General features: G+C 40.9%; 2 protein-coding genes across 2 annotated transcripts in view; one reads left to right on the plus strand and one right to left on the minus strand.

The window, feature by feature from the left end:
• LOC129090143 (thiosulfate sulfurtransferase/rhodanese-like domain-containing protein 2) overlaps window positions 1-4271 on the minus strand; it is a 4989-nt gene extending 718 nt beyond the window's left edge. Inside the window, exons 1-9 of the mRNA XM_054597678.1 lie at window positions 4123-4271; window positions 3262-3551; window positions 2983-3091; window positions 2736-2855; window positions 2132-2237; window positions 1812-1927; window positions 1081-1239; window positions 782-920; window positions 1-642 (exon numbers count right to left, since the gene is read on the minus strand). The exon at window positions 1-642 is cut by the window's left edge and continues 718 nt beyond it. Coding sequence (XP_054453653.1) covers window positions 413-642; window positions 782-920; window positions 1081-1239; window positions 1812-1927; window positions 2132-2237; window positions 2736-2855; window positions 2983-3091; window positions 3262-3551; window positions 4123-4254 — 1401 coding nt within the window. The 5' untranslated portion in view covers window positions 4255-4271 and the 3' untranslated portion in view covers window positions 1-412. The remainder of the gene's footprint in view (window positions 643-781; window positions 921-1080; window positions 1240-1811; window positions 1928-2131; window positions 2238-2735; window positions 2856-2982; window positions 3092-3261; window positions 3552-4122) is intronic.
• Window positions 4272-4522: 251 nt separating this feature from the next.
• On the plus strand, window positions 4523-13348 carry LOC129090142 (nuclear cap-binding protein subunit 1). The gene is made up of 24 exons (XM_054597676.1): window positions 4523-4738; window positions 6114-6202; window positions 6388-6488; window positions 6573-6729; window positions 6817-6924; window positions 7300-7421; window positions 7533-7602; window positions 7895-8110; window positions 8240-8337; window positions 8427-8490; window positions 8585-8695; window positions 8930-8994; window positions 9100-9162; window positions 9263-9337; window positions 9574-9677; window positions 9851-9973; window positions 10059-10161; window positions 10888-10981; window positions 11081-11184; window positions 11299-11416; window positions 11541-11681; window positions 12375-12488; window positions 12573-12687; window positions 12720-13348. Exons 1-23 carry the CDS (start codon window positions 4702-4704, stop codon window positions 12684-12686), a joined length of 2391 nt encoding a protein of 796 aa, XP_054453651.1. The 5' UTR covers window positions 4523-4701; the 3' UTR covers window position 12687; window positions 12720-13348.
• The last annotated feature ends 205 nt before the right edge of the window (window positions 13349-13553 follow it).

The following is a 13553-nucleotide window of genomic DNA, read 5'->3' on the forward strand; positions in this document are numbered from 1 at the left end:
CCCAAATAATTGCCAAAGCAATGATTAAAAAATAAAAAATAAAATCCCATTTTTACACAGACAAGCGCACACACACTCTTGTTAGTTAATATCTCCTGGATGGGAGCTTTCATTACTGACCAGGCATTCCAGTTTTAAAAAAATCATGTAATTAAACTCATGGACTCAGATGTATTTTTACATTTTCTCAATAAAAGATGAACAGATGGTCATCATCTAATATCAGACTCACGGATTAAAATAGAATAAAAAACCTTAGAAACAGTAAATCTGACTTTAAATCCCAACATCCATATGGAAATTCATGATTTTGTAAAAATATACTGGGCACCTTCCACTACTTCTTGAATTTCTCTGGACAAGCAGCATTTTTCATGTCCAAGCATTGTGTCCAATCGTAACCCTTCTGTCGCTACACATCCTGAGGAATTCTGGGACGTCCCTCAGTGCACTCGCACTCCTCTTTGTGGTGCGGGGCAGCGTGGGCCGCCTGGCTCCGAGCCTGTCCTTTGGTTTGGCAGGTTGGGCAGCAGGCATTGTGTCCGTCCAGTCTGCAGCCAGAACAGGACAGAACCAGCTGACAGCAGAACTCAGTGGAGCAGAGTTCGTACCGGTCCCAGGGACAGCCGCAGTACCTGCAGTCTGAACAGAGACACTGAAATATGAAAGTCTGACATAACCTTTAACCCCAAAACTAACATTAGACAACAATATAAGTGTTTATTTATTATTTTCTGAAATTATTCAACATGCTGATAAGAGACTCTGTGCACAAACTAACCCGAGATGACGTCATCGTTGGAGGAGATGGCGTAGCGTTCATCAAACACAAAAAGTTTCCCTCGATAGAAACCCTCTGGGAATCGCTCCAGATACTTGTGGATGCCACCTTTCAGCTGGTAAACTTCTTTACACACATCCTACAAGTATATAAAAAAATAATGTCTCAATGTCGATTGCAAATATTGAAAAAGTCTGGTGCTGAACATTTAAACTACAATTAAAAAACTTTGAGTAAATACATGACAAGCCAGTCCCATAAGCATTCATTTAGTTCACATCCAAAACATGTCGTCTTACTTTGGAGCGGAGGTACGCAGAGCCGCGCTCACAGCGGATCCCTCCTGTGCAGTACATCAAGACCTTCTTGTCTCTGAACAGCTCCAGGTTCTGGTCCACGTAGTCCGGGAAGTAGCTGAACTTACGGATGCTCGGGGCCAGACACTGAGTAAACTGGCCCTAAAGGAATAAAATAATCACACGTCATTACAGCCTGGCTTTTTGTCCTGTTTGATTGTGATATCTGTTTGGAAATTGTCCTTTTTCCCTTCCATTCTTATCGGGATGTCAGAGTTAACATTGAATCTTGTAGGAAATCAGCATTTATATGAACAGTCAATAAAAAAAATCCACTTTTTCTTTTTTTTTTCTGTAACAAGATAAGATAAGATAAGATAAGATAATCCTTTATTAGTCCTGCAGCGGGGAAATTTGCAGGCTTACAGCAGCATAGAGTTAAAGTGCACACAAGAGACATAGTAAAGAAAGACAAGATAAAAAGTATTATAAATAAGCAATAAAAACAGTAGAAAAACACAATAACTGAAATATAATATTTACAGACAGAAAAAAAAACTATATTAACTATTATTGCACAGTGTTTTTATTGTCATGTGTCATGTGGTCTGCTGGGAGCAGAGCTGGTTGTGCAAACAATGGTTTGAATTAAACATAGAAATCAGATTTTGACAACTAACATAGCCTGTAGTACCTGTTGGAGTTTTTTTGAGAAAAACTGATAGATTACTTACAATCTTACTCTCGTAAAAATTGCGGCAGTCCAGGAGGATGGTGTCACTGCACGAATCCCCTTCAGCCAACAGAGCCTGCACTTCTTTATGAAACTCCTCCGGCTCCAAATGAACTCCTGAGGAGTGAGACAGATTTGTAACTCACATGATGAACACAAAATCAGCTGCAAAACTTTTTACAGAAAGTAATAACAAAAAAACACCTGTACAATTCCACAAATGTACATATATGATGAATACAAGAAAATCATATCAATGTGTTATTGGTAGGATTTTTTGTTGTACTATTACCATAGTATTGTTGTTTACAGAAACGTTACCTGCCAGCTGGTAGGAAACAACATCAGGATCCATTCCCATTGGGACGATTTCCTTATAGACCCCGACCCTCATGTCTTTAAAACACTCTGCACCGCCATCACTCGTCTGAACACAAACACACACTATATTTACATACAGTATATTTATGTACAATAAAGGACTCATTTATTTTTAATGTGATATGATTTTTTGATGTTTTGCTAACTATTTCTCGTAAAAACAGGCTTAAAACTTAGCTGTGGCCACCAAGAGGACTACAAAAAACAAACAGTTCTTATTAACGCAGAAATGTTATGTATATCTAATTAACAAAAAGCATATCTGAATATTCTTAGGGCAGGGGGATATGGCCAAAATCTTCTTTCCCTATGTAGGTCATTTCATTTCTCAATAATGATATAAAATGATCTACATGAATTGAATACTTATCACTTTTTTCTCATTTAATTAAAGTTTCAAGTGAAATTATAAGAAAATAAATACATTGACATAAACATAACCATTTCCAGCTATACACTGACTATGTTTACATGCATTAGTTTACTACGATGGGGTATTCCCATAAACAGAATCATCCAACATGGTTTTTTTTCAGAGTCTGACCTTAAAATCCTCCTTATCCATCTTGAAGAGCGGGTGTGAACGCATTGCGTCGATGTAAAGGTCAGTGGCCGTGTTGGTGCCACCAACTGTTCCATTGATGCCTTCAGTCGCCACCCTCACCTGACGGAGAATATCATGATATATTTTTGAGTTAAATACAGTTACATTTAATTGAAAGTCTTTATCTTGTTTTCAAAGTCAATTCTGTGGTCTCCCATTTGGATGCAGCATAAGAAAATGTCTTCACCTTGCCAGTTAAGTGGAGTTTCTCACACAAAGCTTTCTGCCAAGCGCAGATGACATGTGGATCCTCCACCTGACAGTATCGATAATAGAGGAGAACTTTGCCTGGACCCCTGAAAAGAAGAATAGCATTTAGAGACATCATTATATATTTAAAACTGTAGATATTATAATCGACATATTATGAAAGACATATGTTTATATGATTTTAAGATGGATTTTTCCTTTAAAACCATAGAAGGACATGGATAGCATGACGGGAGATTTTAAATATGACCGGTACTTCTGGAGTTGCTCCTCAGAGACGTGACCGGTTTCAGGTATCCAGGCAGAAATGTCCACCGGCTCGGCCTCACGCTCGTCTGGCTGCTGCGTTTCAGCTTCTTCTTCCAGCCGGCTCAACAAACGCTCATATGTGTCCTGTGTGAGCTTCCGTATTTCACCATCATGAGTCCTGGCCGTGTGTTTGTGAACGGCAGAGTGTTCCTTGAAGGTCTGGCCACAGCAGCACCAAGATGGGCTTCCTTCCTCTTGACTGTCGTCCCTTTTGGACGCCACGAAGGCACCAAATGACTGTGAAGAAGGAAACAAGTGTTTTTGAACGTCACAGATTGTTCACTTTAAAGAATTCTACTAGGATTAAGGACATTACATTATATATAGAAATTCACAGATTTGGGAAACATCTGAAAATCTTATTTTGAGTAGAGGAATTCATTTTTTTGTATTAATTATTCCAACAACCGCTTACAATCCTGACTCCCAAAATGGGAAACATTAAACTTAGATATAAACTACAGACTATTATTATTTTTAAGGATTTGCGACCAAGATTTATACCGATCAAGATATTTAACAGTTGAAAAATAAAAGTAAATATGCTCTATGTATACTGACTGTCTCTGAATTACCTCACACATACCCTTGGCATAATAACAAAGCATTTTTATTTCTTGTTAGTATGCAGAGACTGATAATGCTACAATCAGCCACCTGTCTAGCTTTAGATTGTAGTTGCTCTGTGTACAATAAGCCAATCAACATACAATATATATATACATAGTATTTGTTTTCAAAACCTGATTATGTAGATGTACCTGAACACACACTCAAACACAACCATGTGTTCAGATGTGTCCCTCACCTTCCTCCTGCAGAGGCTGTAGCACCTCCTCTGAGAGGCAGACAGCTGCTTCTCCTGTCTGAGTCCATCACATGTGTTAGTGTCAAGTTCCCAGTCCATGAACTCTGAGCAAAGAGCCTCATCTGCTGCCATGTTTTTAAAGATCTGTTATAAACACTTATCACCTTAAACAACCAGGAACCAATCTGTAGTAAGTTATTAAAAGCTACTTCCGCTTTGCAGTCTTAACATTTAGAGGTAATGCATAGTAAATACATTAAATATTGTCCTAAACTTGATACATATTAAATATTTTTAAACATGTCAATATTTAGCTAAATCACACACATCAAACTATCACAAAAACGTGCATCAGAAAGCAAAGCGCCAAACATCGGACGGAAAAGAGCGGCGCACCTTCCGGTTGACCCCGGTGTGCATCACTTAAATGGGTCCGCTGTTGTTTTTCGGCGCTAGGAGCAGCGAGCCAGGCTGAAGGACCCAAGAAGCTCGTCCCTCCCTCTGATTCTTCTGCTTCTTAATCCATTTCTTCCTCCACTTATCTTATCTTAAGCACTTAAGACTGCAATAAGAAACAAAATGTCCAGAAGACGGCACAGCGACAGCGAGAATGAGGGTGAGTGGAGGCTACATGTGTGCGGCTAGCTCATGCTAACGTTAGCATGCTGCTGGTAACGTTAATGGAAGGATGCTAGCTGCTAGCTGCTAACTAGCTAGCTGTTGTTAAGCAGTGTGGTTCAGTGTGGGGGCGGCAACCAGGTGGTGTGAATGATTCAGATCTATGTGAGCATTGATCCACCTGCACAGGGTTGATTAGGAGATAATTTATTGATTACCTGAGCAGCTGATTGGGGGAAATCCACCTTAAATCTGAATTAAAATGTTGCTCTGTGGCTCTGATGTGCATTGCTTATAATCTGTGAATCAGAGACAGATGTGTCCTTTGATGTGTGATGTGTGATGCATTACTTCAGCACCAGACAATTGAGTTTAACACAAAATCTGGAGGACTCCTCAGAGGCAGATGGAAGAAGAAAAACAGTCAAAATCAATGCAGTAATAATAATAATAACTTTATTTATGTAGCACCTTTTTTAAAAACAAGGTTTACAAAGTGCTTCGACAGACAAGGCAATAAAATAGAGACTGAGATATGCAGACTTTAAGGCCCTAGAATGGGTTTAGTGCCATAAACACTGAGTCTACATTTCCCCTGAAGTTTAATGATGCAGGGTTAATTGATAACCCTGATGGAGACCTGTTGTCTTATCTCTTCAAATGTACGTTTGGTGAAGTGTCCCTGTAAGAAGAGGCCATTTAAAAATCATACTTTTAAACTTGGCTCTATATCATAATACACATCATGTGCTGATTCTGTCTTAATGTGCATATACCCATCACTAGTGCCCTTGAGTTATTCTCTCAGCGAATGTTTCTCATTCCACTCACTCTGTGATTTATTTTGTTGTTTCTTTTTTACACTTCCAGGAAGTCAGCCACATAAAAGGAGGAGAACGTCGGAGCATACTACCCTTAAATTATAGAGGAATTCATTAACTTAATGTATTTATTGTAAATCTAGTTGTGGCGCTGGAATGTAGATTAAAGAGAGATCCTTAAATTTAAAGTTCAGTACGGAGACAATCTTTGACTTTAATACCAGCAAACTTTAAATGTGGATGAACATTCTCAACACATAATTATAATAGAAGCACCATGACTTTTAGGAAGTTTTGGCTGCAATCCTAGTTGATGTTGAGGTTGAAATAAGATTTTGTAAGTAGACTTCTTTGCGCCCTCTGTAAGCAGAGTCCGTTTAAAAAAAGCACAATTTATAACTGGGGCTGTATATCATAATACACATCCTGTGCTGATTCTGTCTTAATGTGGATATCCCCATCGATGGTGCCCTTGAGTTATTCTCTCAGCGAATGTTTCTCATTCCACTCACTCTGTGATTTATTTTGTTGTTTCTCATTCCACTCTTCCAGGAAGTCAACCACATAAAAGGAGGAGAACGTCGGAGCCCATTGAAATTGAAGACCGCCTGGAGTCTCTGATATGTCGAGTGGGGGAGAAGGTAAAAATTCAACTCTTGCAATGTAGTTCTTCAATATATCGAGCTTTACATCAACTGTATTCTGCTCTGTCTCTTTCTGATTCTCACTACTTTATCTCTAAAGGCAATCACTACAATGTTTAGATGATGTTTGCTATTATTCAATAAACTGTAGTCCAGCTAAACTGATTCATTTTCCCTCTCAGAGTACATCGTCCCTGGAGAGCAACCTGGAGGGCCTAGCAGGCGTGTTGGAGGCCGACCTTCCAAACTACAAAAACAAAATCCTGCGCATTCTATGTGCTGTGTAAGTTCATAGCACTTCTCACCCTCTCACTGTTGTGGGTGTTTTCATGGTTCTTTTTTTCACTGAGTTGTTTTTTGTGTACAGCGCCCGCCTCCTGCCTGAGAAGCTGACCGTGTATACGACTCTAGTGGGCCTCTTGAACGCCAGGAACTACAACTTTGGGGGCGAGTTTGTGGAGGCGATGATCAGACAGCTCAAGGAGACGCTGAAAAACAACCTGTACAATGAAGCTGTTTACTTGGTAAGACTGACTTTTTATAAGCACCTCAACTGATTCTTTAATCATCTTCTTTTCATTAACACCTCGTCTTTTTTTTTTTTTTTGTAGGTGCGTTTTCTGTCTGACTTGGTCAACTGCCATGTGATCGCTGCTCCTTCAATGGTGGCCATGTTTGAAAACTTTGTCAGTGTTACTCAAGAGGAAGATGTACCTCAGGTGAGTGGGAGAGGTGGAGTGATCATGCTGATTTGCATACTACCCTTAAATAATAAAGGAATTGATTAACTTAATGTATTTATTGTAAATCTAGTTGTGGCACTGGAATGTAGATTAAAGAGAGAGTATAATTATTAATAATATCTGACAACGGGTAATTATAATAAATAGTTTAACTCCTTAAAGTTCAGTACTGAGACAAGCTTTGACTTAAATACCAGCAAACTTTAAATGTGGATGAACATTCTCAACACATAATTAAAAAAATGTTATTCAAAGCACCATGACTTTGACTTTTAGGAAGTTTTGGCTGCAATCCTGGTTGATGTTGAGGTTAAAATAAGATTTTGTAAGTGGTCTTCTTTGCGTCCTCAGGTCCGGTCCGACTGGTTCGTGTATGTGGTTCTGTCCTGTCTGCCCTGGGTCGGGAAGGAGCTCTACGAGAAGAAGGATGTCGAGATGGACCGACTGCTCAGCCAGATCGAAGGCTACCTAAAGTAAGACGTCTACCTTCCTGTCTTGCTCATTTGTATCAGCTCTTGCCTTTTATTTATTTGTCATATCAGTCAGATCTTTGTTAACGTCAAACTCTTTTCTGTACTTTCTAGGGGCCGGGTAAAGACACACGTCCCCATGCTGCAGGTGTGGACAGCAGAGAAGCCCCACCCACAAGAGGAGGTGAGAGACAGACGGAAGAGCTGCTTTTCTCCCCTTAATTGTTATAATAATAATAATATTGTCAATCACTTTCCCATCACACTGTGGAAGTTATGGCTGATTCTAAACCTCACTTCAAGAGGTTTTTTGGCAATGGCTGAAAATCACAATTATCTGTGTTTCAATGTAATTGGATGCTGACAGACAAACGGCAAATTACAATACAAATGACCTTAATGCCTGGCCTTTGCTTGGATTGTGTGTCAGTCTCTTAGGACACTTAGTTAAGATTTGTCTCCCTGTCCTTCCTCAGTACCTGGACTGCCTTTGGTCCCAGATCCAGAAGCTAAAGAAGGACCGCTGGCAGGAGCGCCACATCCTCCGCCCGTACATCGCCTTCGACAGCGTGCTGTGCGAGGCCCTGCAGCACAACCTGCCCCCCTTCACCCCGCCGGGCCACATGCCCGACGCCCAGTACCCCATGCCCCGGGTCGTCTTCCGCATGTTCGACTACACCGATGCCCCCGAGGTACGTCACAGTCCGGCTTTGAAAAAAGAAAATGTTACAGATTCTCCCCCTGTTGGTGTAAACATAAGTTTCTTTATGTGAATAATGTATCATCTAATGTCTTACAAACCTGGTCCTCTTTATGTTCAGGGTCCCGTTATGCCCGGCAGCCATTCTGTGGAGAGATTTGTCATAGAAGAAAACCTGCACTGTATCATCAACACTCACTGGAAAGAGAGGAAAACATGGTGAGTCACGAGCTTCATCGTGTGTCTGTCAAACAAAATCAAATCAAACGTTTTAATGTTTCAAATTGTTTTGTTTGTTTGCTTTTCAGTGCTGCCCAGTTACTCAGCTACCCTGGGAAAAATAAGATCCCGCTCAACTATCACATCGTGGAGGTACACAGTTATTTCTTTTCATACAAGATTCATACTGAGAAATACGCTGGAAAAGCTGCTTTTAAAATATGTATCTTTTCTTTTTTTTTCCCAGGTGATCTTCGGAGAACTTTTCCAGCTGCCAACTGCTCCTCACATCGACGTCATGTACACGACGCTGCTTATTGAGCTCTGCAAACTGCAGCCGGGATCACTGCCACAAGTTGTATCCTTGATTGTTTGTGTTTGAGATGAACTTCAACCTCGGTAACATCTGAACTCTTCAGAGCCTGGTTTTCAGGATGTATGGTGTCAGTGTTTGGAAGTTTGAGACACTGAACTCAGTTAGTGGTGGAGTGGATAACATTAGTATTTTTGACATATTTCTTACAAGATTATCCTAATATTTAAATATTAAAACATGAACAAAATAATCTTTTCTTTAACACCCGCCTGTTAGTTGGCCCAAGCCACAGAGATGCTGTACATGAGACTGGACACCATGAACACCAGCTGCATAGACCGGTAATCAAACGGCACATTTACATTTACTGAGCGTGAGAAACGTGTTTGTCTTTGGTTTAACTCTGTCAACACCTTCTCTTTCTGTTTCCCTTTTTTCACATCCAGACTAGTCAACTGGTTTTCTCATCACTTGAGCAACTTCCAGTTCCGATGGAGCTGGGATGACTGGTGAGTGATCCTGTGGTGGACAGAGAGCGAGCTTTCACAGCAGCTAGTTATTAATATTAACGGTACAGTTGACATTATGATCCTGTGTCCTCTATAAAAGGTCTGACTGCCTGACCATGGATCTAGAGAAGCCCAAGCCCAAGTTTGTCAAAGAGGTTCTGGAGAAGAGTATGAGGTAATAAAGCGTTATTGAAATGTTTCCTTCACATTTATGCTTTTAAATGTGACTTTTCCTTCTCCCTCATTAAGTTTAAGTACATTTAGAAGCAGTGTTTCCTGTAATCAGTCAAAGCTTTGATGCATTTCCTCTTGAAGAAGTTGATTATCACTCCTGTTTTTCCATGAACATTTTTTTAATCCCGAAAGCGTCTCCTTGAACTAAAGTCGTCCGTTCGTTTCTCGTCTCTGCAGGCTTTCATACCATCAGCGCATGGTGGACATCGTCCCGGCAACCTTCTCAGCACTCATCCCAGCCGAACCCATCTTTACCTACAAATACGATGATGAGAGCGGCTGTAAGAACACGTCTAAATGTTTTTAAATACTTTGACAGGAGAGAGTTTTCATGTCACAAAGCACTATGTGGGATATTGGTTCAGCCTCGAATGGTTCAAAAGGTCTCTAAACAGGCATATAATGTAAGTTTTGACATGAATAGCTGACGAAAAATGTCTCTCCCGCCTCACAGCTTCGTTACCAGGTTACCCAGCATCCATCACTGTCGGAAACGCCATAAAGAACCGAGCATCCAACGAGGAGATCCTGACCATCCTCAAAGAAGTGCCCAACCCCAACCAAGAAGATGATGACGGTCAGTTTCTTATTTTATTTCACAGTTTTCGGTATTTTTTTTGTGCGTTTCCTGGAGAGAGGATAAACTCTTTGTCTTCTTCCAGACGAGGGAGAGAGCTTCAACCCTCTGAAGATCGACGTGTTCCTGCAGTCTCTGCTGCACCTGGCAGCCAAATCCTTCAGCCACTCCTTCAGTGCCCTCGGAAAGTAAGTTTACCCGCCATGGAAACTAAACACATTAACTCTACCTTCATACCTGTTTGTTGTTTTAAATAGATTCTTACATTTGTTAGGAGAGATAGCTGGTTTCTTTGTGTACTCGACCGCAGATCAAGACCTACAGTGGTCGATACGTGTTGTTTTTTTAATTATTTAGCAACTAAAATAAGGTTTTTAATATTTCCTTCCTCATTGGTATTTTGCTGGATTGTCTTCCCGTTTATCCTTTCAAATGTGTTTAGATTAAAGGCACAGTGAGTAGGATTTCCCTGAAAAACAATGTATAGACTCATCTAAGAAAGAATCCCCCTCAATCATCACTAGGAGTGTGAGGTGGTGTCTGTATTTTCTTCTTTTGCCATGAAAAGAACAGACAACACGCAAAGAAAAACCCTACAACTACAGTGCAGACAAAGCTCATTTTAAAACGAGAGTGAGTCGAGGGTTTGCTTTCACCTGCTGGAGATCTCTGTTGACCTGCAGGGGGGGGGGGCGACTCTGAATGTTTTGTTTCCAAACCGCAACTGGCAAATCCTACCCATTGTGCCTTTTCAAATAGAAATTTACAGATCAAATATCTTCATAAACTCTGCTGTAAAACATTGACTTTGTGGTTTAAAAGTTCCACCAACTGGATTCAGCAGTTGTGCACTAACAGGTTTTGTATTGAATGAGTCCCGTCCTGCTCTCCTCACCTGATTCTGACTCCTCCAGGTTCCATGAGATCCTGAAGACCCTGACGGACCGCGACGAGGGGAAGCTGCACATCCTGAAGGTGGTTTATGAAGTGTGGATTAATCACCCGCAGGTACAAACACGAAACCAACAAACGTTACAGAGAGTTACAATGTGGATATAAACCTTTGAATGCAGCGAGGAGGTGACGTGTGTCTTTGCTGCCTTACAGATGATCGCTGTGTTGGTGGACAAGCTGATTCGGACACAGATCGTGAACTGTGCCGCCGTGGCCAACTGGCTCTTCTCTCAGGATATGGCTCATGAGTTCACCAGGTGAGACGTGAACAGGGGGAGGAGCTCCACATGAGGGAAATTACGTGTTTTCACTGTTTTTCTCTCTGCCTGCCTCTGTAAGATTAAATAAAGAACTCTCTTATCCTCTTTTAGACTTTTCGTTTGGGAGATTCTGCACTCGACCATCCGAAAGATGAACAAGCACGTCCAGAAGATCCAGCAGGAGTTGGAGGAGGCCAAGGACAAACTGGACAAACAGCAGCATAAGAAGGTAACTTTATCCAGAATCACATTATGTTTATCGCGTCAGCCACTTTAACGTTAATGCTTTAAAATGAACGTTGGTTAACGTAGGAGGGCTCAATGTTTGTGTGTTTGTGTTTGTCGACCTTTAGAAGGACAGCGGGGACGACGAGGAAATGGACAAGAACAGCGAGGACGAGGAGGGACAGTTGGAGGAGCAGATCGATCGGCTACAGGAGAAGGTGGAGTCGGCTCAGAGCGAACAGAAGAACCTCTTCCTCGTCATCTTCCAGGTACACATGTCCCTCAGCAACATTTAATGAAGTACCCTCGACGACTTCAACTCCTCCAGTGAACGCGTCATGGTTCTGAGTCGAGCATCGAAGATAGTGGATGGAAACAAACATGAATTAGCATTTTCTTCTGTCGATATTTTTAGAAATTCATAAATAATTTGAGCTATCTTTTGATGAAAATGTACAACGCCGTGTTAGAACCATTTTAGATAGAAAATATATATTAAAATACACAACCGAAGGAGGAGAGTAATATCCCGGGAAAAAACTTTGATATTCTCTGAGAATAAAATTGTAAAATAACGAGAGAGAAAAAAAACGACAAATTTATGAGATATCGATAACGAAATACTCAGGATTTTAGCACAGAATCACCACGAAATCGTAAGCATCCAAACTTTGAAGAGTCATAGCCTGGATTTGGGGTGATACCATTTTTTTCCCCTTCTAAATTTACCACTTTAATTATCCATTTTCTTTTCTCGTAAATGTGGAAATTTTGAGTTGTTTTTTTATATTCCCGCCCTTTCCCCGGTGGTCCTAATACGACGTCGTTAAAAGGTGACTATAGCTGAGAGGAAACCTTTTTATAATTCAGGTTAATAAGATGTAAACGTGATGACATAAACAGCTTTAACATCCGTCTGTGGGGCTTTTTCTTTAAATGTCGTGTTTTTTTCCCTCCCTCAGCGTTTCATCATGTTGTTGACGGAGCACCTGGTTCGCTGTGAGACGGGCAGCGTGGACATCAGCACGCCGTGGTACAAGAACTGTATCGAGAGGCTGCAGCAGGTCTTTCTCATGGTAAGACATCCTCACACACACACACACACACGCTGCAGAAACAATGTGTGTATTCTCTCTTTGATGCATCTCCTCGTTCCACAGCACCATGTGACCATCCAGCAGTACATGGGAACCCTGGAGAACCTGCTGTTCACCGCAGAGCTCGACCCCCACATCCTGGCCGTGTACCAGCAGTTCTGTGCCCTCCAGCTCTGAGAGACACACACACACACACACACACACACACACACACACACACACACACACACACACACACACACACACACACACACACATTACACACACAGACACATGTAATTGGATGAAATGTGTACCTGTGTTCACACAGTACCTGTGCTAAACCTACACATTAGAAACTACCAGCTCTTGCATCAAGAATATCCTCATTTCAGGTTTTTTTTCTTTGTGTTCGGTGCCATTCGTTAGTTTTGTGCGACAACAACGGAGGACTTTCAAAGTAGGAATTCAAACATGATCCTCTGTCATTTATTTGCCGTAGTGTTTCCCTTTTTTCTGTTTTTATTTCGTGCTTGGGTTTTCAACTCTTCATTTTTACATCCTGCTCGTATTCTTATGAATGGGTCTTTTTAAAAACTGTCCAGACGTAGCCGGAGGAACGAGGAGGTGAGGCGAGGCTTCAGGTCGGCTCTGATTGGTTCTGAATCTAGAGAGCGCTCTCCTTTTTTTTATATTTGTTTTATGTGGAATTGGGAAATGATTAAACTCTCCAGAGTCTTTATCCGCCCGCTTGTTTGCATCGAGTCTTTTTCTTTCTGCCACTAAACGTCTTCCTCCTCTGGTTTATCTCGTTCTGAATATCTGAAAAAATACCTAAACGAAAAATAAACTTTTTAAATCACTTTGGGCATTGTGAGGAAGAAGTTTATGAGAATTTGTGCTGGTGGTTATACTTCACTTATGAACATGATAAGCTGTATTGTTCAGGTCAAAATTAACATGATTAAGAGTCAAATTAGGCTGCAACTGCAAATTAATCCATCAACATTTTCAAATGATGTAGTCTTAAACATGAATGTCATACCAGAGCATGAAGTTTTATCT

The sequence above is a fragment of the Anoplopoma fimbria genome, chromosome 4, assembly GCF_027596085.1.
Source record: "Anoplopoma fimbria isolate UVic2021 breed Golden Eagle Sablefish chromosome 4, Afim_UVic_2022, whole genome shotgun sequence".
Lineage (NCBI taxonomy): Eukaryota > Metazoa > Chordata > Actinopteri > Perciformes > Anoplopomatidae > Anoplopoma > Anoplopoma fimbria.

Excerpts from the sequence above, each read along its gene's own strand:
- LOC129090142 (XM_054597676.1), top strand. The coding sequence starts at position 4,702 with ATGTCCAGAAGACGGCACAGCGACAGCGAGAATGAGG. Across the intron at positions 9,974-10,058 it reads CAACCAAGAAGATGATGACG|ACGAGGGAGAGAGCTTCAAC; the intron begins GTCAGTTTCTTA and ends GTCTTCTTCCAG. Across the intron at positions 11,682-12,374 it reads TCTTCCTCGTCATCTTCCAG|CGTTTCATCATGTTGTTGAC; the intron begins GTACACATGTCC and ends TCCCTCCCTCAG.